Source organism: Onychomys torridus, unplaced genomic scaffold (assembly GCF_903995425.1).
Source record: "Onychomys torridus unplaced genomic scaffold, mOncTor1.1, whole genome shotgun sequence".
Lineage (NCBI taxonomy): Eukaryota > Metazoa > Chordata > Mammalia > Rodentia > Cricetidae > Onychomys > Onychomys torridus.
Window position 1 is genome coordinate 1,107 of NW_023411635.1, and position 3,655 is coordinate 4,761.

General features: G+C 42.0%; 1 protein-coding gene across 1 annotated transcript; it reads left to right on the top strand.

Moving 5' to 3' along the window:
• Positions 1 to 2,260: 2,260 nt before the first annotated feature.
• LOC118575267 (olfactory receptor 6C4-like) lies at positions 2,261 to 3,196 on the top strand. The gene has a single exon (XM_036175887.1). It carries the CDS (start codon positions 2,261 to 2,263, stop codon positions 3,194 to 3,196), a length of 936 nt encoding a protein of 311 aa, XP_036031780.1.
• Positions 3,197 to 3,655: the final 459 nt, after the last annotated feature.

A 3,655-nucleotide genomic window follows, 5' to 3' on the forward strand; every position in this document is an offset into this window, starting at 1 on the left:
GGCTATTACTCTGACCATACATGGAGGCAGCTTCCTCATGGGTCTGTTTGGAGCATCTTCCCTAGTTACCTGTTAGATTTATTCCCAGTACTTATGTTTGAGAGAGGCTAATTAGCGTTCCCTGGGCCTGAGTCTCATGGCAATCACTTATCCTCCAACAGTCTCTGTTGAGTAAATTAAACAAAAAATGCATTACTGAATCTGATATAAAGTTGGAAAGATGCCCAGGACCACCTTCAGACAAAATAGAAAGCAGTGAGACTCTCAAGAGTGTCTGTACAAGATACAGTGTTCCTGTATCCTGTGCTTTCAATAAGGCAGCATCTTGGGGAATTACAGGTGGAGTCTGTGTGGACCGATGAAAGGCGGCAGTAAGTGACCAGTTAAAGACGAGGAGACCTAGAATCTTTCTCTCAGACAACCTCCCCAGAAGCCTGTACCTGTGCTTTGTGAGAAAGGAATGCACATGTTTTGTTCAGAAAGGAATGTTCCATTGTGTTTCCAAATTCCTTCTACATCTGATGTCTCCATTCTGGCTCACAGCACAAGAATCCAGAAGTCCTGAATCTGTGCTTTGTGAGAAATCAGGGAACAGGTTAGTATTAAAAACTAACTTTTAGCCAGGCAGTGGTGTTGCATTCCTTTAATACCAGCAATCAAGAGGCAGAGGCAGGAGGATCTCTGGGAGTTCAAGGCCAGCTTGGTCTACAGAGCAAGTTCCAGGACAGGCTCCAAAGCTACACAGAGTAACCCTGTCTCAAAAAAAAAACTAAGTTTAGTATTAGTTACTATTCCAGGCATCCATCCTCACCCAACTCTCCATTCTGACTCACCCTACCTAAACACCAGAGGCAAATCCCTAAGTACCTTTCCTGTGTAAGAAAGTGAGTATCTGCACCCTTCCTTGGGGATGACATCTGAATAAGAATGTCTTCTACTACCCTTTCTGCAACTTTTTGTATTAAAGAACACATTTTGACCTGTTTTGAAATATTTTAATAGTCAAGGTAACCATGAAAGTAAAACAGAAAAGTCTTCCATCCTTTACAAAAAAGGACCACTCCTGGCCACTGGGATTTTTTCCAAATGCTAGTCTGTGCACACAAAGGATAGAGTCACACAGTGTGGGGGGAACAGCTTGCTATTTTAATGATATATATAGTCATTATCTAAGCCATAAAATATAAATTCCCCATATTATTTCAACCATACCAAACAATAATAATTTTGTCATTTGCCTACTCATATAATTTTATTGTTTACAATATTTTATTAATAGAAGAATGAAATGAAAATTTGGCACAATGACCCATGTGTGCTTGATCTGAATCTATTAGATGCTGAATCCATTAGATTCTGAATCCATTCATATCTGAGTAGATATGAACATGAAGCTTTGAAAGATAAAGCAGAGAAATTCTCCAAAAGCAGAATACTAATGAACAGAAAGTGTTCCAGAAACCCAACTACCACAAGAAAACCTTTCCAAAGTCTCCTATAACAGAGTTAAAAACTGAAAGAACATATGGGAGAGCTCAGGAAACCCTTCCTAAAAATATTGAAAATCTGCAATAACAATCCCATTACAGTAAAACAAAAAAAAAAGGGGGAAAGAGAGAAAGACTGTGAGGAGGGAGAGAGGGAGGAAGGGAGGGAGGGAGGGAAGGAGGGAGGAAGGAAGGAAGAGATTCATACAGAATTCAGTATTTGAAGGGTTTTGCTTATTTTTTAGCTCTGTCCTAGACACAAAACCTAAAACACATAAAGAAGGGGGTGATGAGAGAGAGAGACAGGGAGATGGAGAAACAGAGGGGCCACAACCTGCTCTGTGCTGTGGATTGAGAGCAGAGATTAAGCAGAATACAATGTACAGAGTAAAGCAGGTGGCGAATGTGTTGGAGATGGCAACGATAGAGTGGATCATAAAGACACTAAGGCTGGGAAAGGATGGGAGGTGCTGCTACATCCTCTGAGATTTGAAGTAAGAATAACGAATAAAAAGGAAATTGAAGAAGATTGCACCCAGGAAAGTCCAGGTGCCCATGGCACTGCTCTCAACCAAACCATAAGATGCACATTTTAGGAGAGATTTGTGAAGGGCAAGTTTCAAACCAGCAGACCATGGTGTTTGGATCCAGATGGATTTCCCAAAATCAACTTTCAGGAAAACTCTGAGACTTCCTCTCCATCCTGCTAACCTCTGTTCATCTTCATCACCCATCTCTCTCTTTCTCAGCTTCACAGGGTATCAAAGTGGGTGATGAAAAATCAGACTTTCACTGAATTCATCCTGCTGGGACTCACAGATGCACCAGAGCTTCAAATCTGTGTTTTCCTATTTCTCCTGCTCACATACATTCTCAGTATTATGGGAAATCTCACCATCATCATCCTCACACTGCTGGATTCCCACCTCCACACACCCATGTACTTCTTCCTCAGGAACTTCTCCTTCCTAGAAATCTCCTTCACTTCCACTTTTACTCTTCGAGTGCTCTTCAGCATCTCTACAGGAATTAAGACCATCAGCTTTGCTGGCTGCTTCACTCAGTACTTCTTTGCCATCTTCTTTGGAGCCACTGAATTCTGCCTTCTGACTGCCATGTCCTATGACCGCTATGTGGCCATCTGCAAACCCCTGCACTACACCACCATCATGAGCAACAGGGTCTGCACCCTGCTGGTCCTCTGCTCTTGGCTCAGTGGCTTCCTAATCATCTTACTCCCAATCATCATGACCAGTCAGCTGGACTTCTGTGCATCCAATGTGCTCAATCATTATTGCTGTGACTATGGGCCCCTCATAGAAATAGCTTGTTCGGACACAAGGCTGCTGGAGCTCTTTGACTTTCTCTTAGCAGCTGTGACCTTGATAGTGACCCTGGTGCTGGTGATTCTCTCCTACACTTGCATCATCAGGACCATTCTGAAGATCCCTTCTGCACAGCAGAGGAAGAAGGCCTTTTCCACATGTTCCTCCCACATGGTTGTCATCTCCCTCTCTTATGGAAGCTGCATCTTCATGTACATAAAGCCTTCAGCAACAGAAGGAGTTGCCGTCGATAAGGGTGTGGCTGTGCCCAGTGCCTCAGTTGCCCCTTTACTGAACCCGCTCATTTACACTCTAAGGAATAAGCAAGTAAAACAAGCTTTCAATGATGTGGTCAGACAAATAGTGCATCTTTATTCATTTTAGTGGCCTCACGATAAATGGAAGTGTTGGGTGACATTCAGGCTATGCCTCCTCTTTGTTGAAGTGATTTTTCAGGGAATCTTTGAGTGAGCTGGTGTCCATAGTCTGCTTCAAGCTAGTTCAAGAATGTTCTACTATGTAGCTTTAAAGAATGAAAGAGGCAGAAAAATTATCTTGGTAGACTGATACACGGAATACAACTAGTTAAAAGTCTATTGCTTGTCCTAAATTGGAGGATCAGCCTAATGACTACACCTGTATTAATCTCATCATCATCTCTTTTTAACTCCTCAATTGATAGTCATCAAAAATGCAAATATGCTGTGTCAGAAATTGCTGCCTCTTTCTCAGAAGAGATTACTATGCTTTCAGAAAATTCTTTCTAGATCACTTTTCTTTGGGCTTTAAACAATTCCATTTAGAGTTTCTTACTCTGACAATTCTTTGGATTGGCCTCTCTGA

What these genes read in the sequence shown, in the direction of transcription:
- LOC118575267 (XM_036175887.1), top strand. Translation starts at nt 2,261, where the DNA reads ATGAAAAATCAGACTTTCACTGAATTCATCCTGCTGGGACTCACAGAT.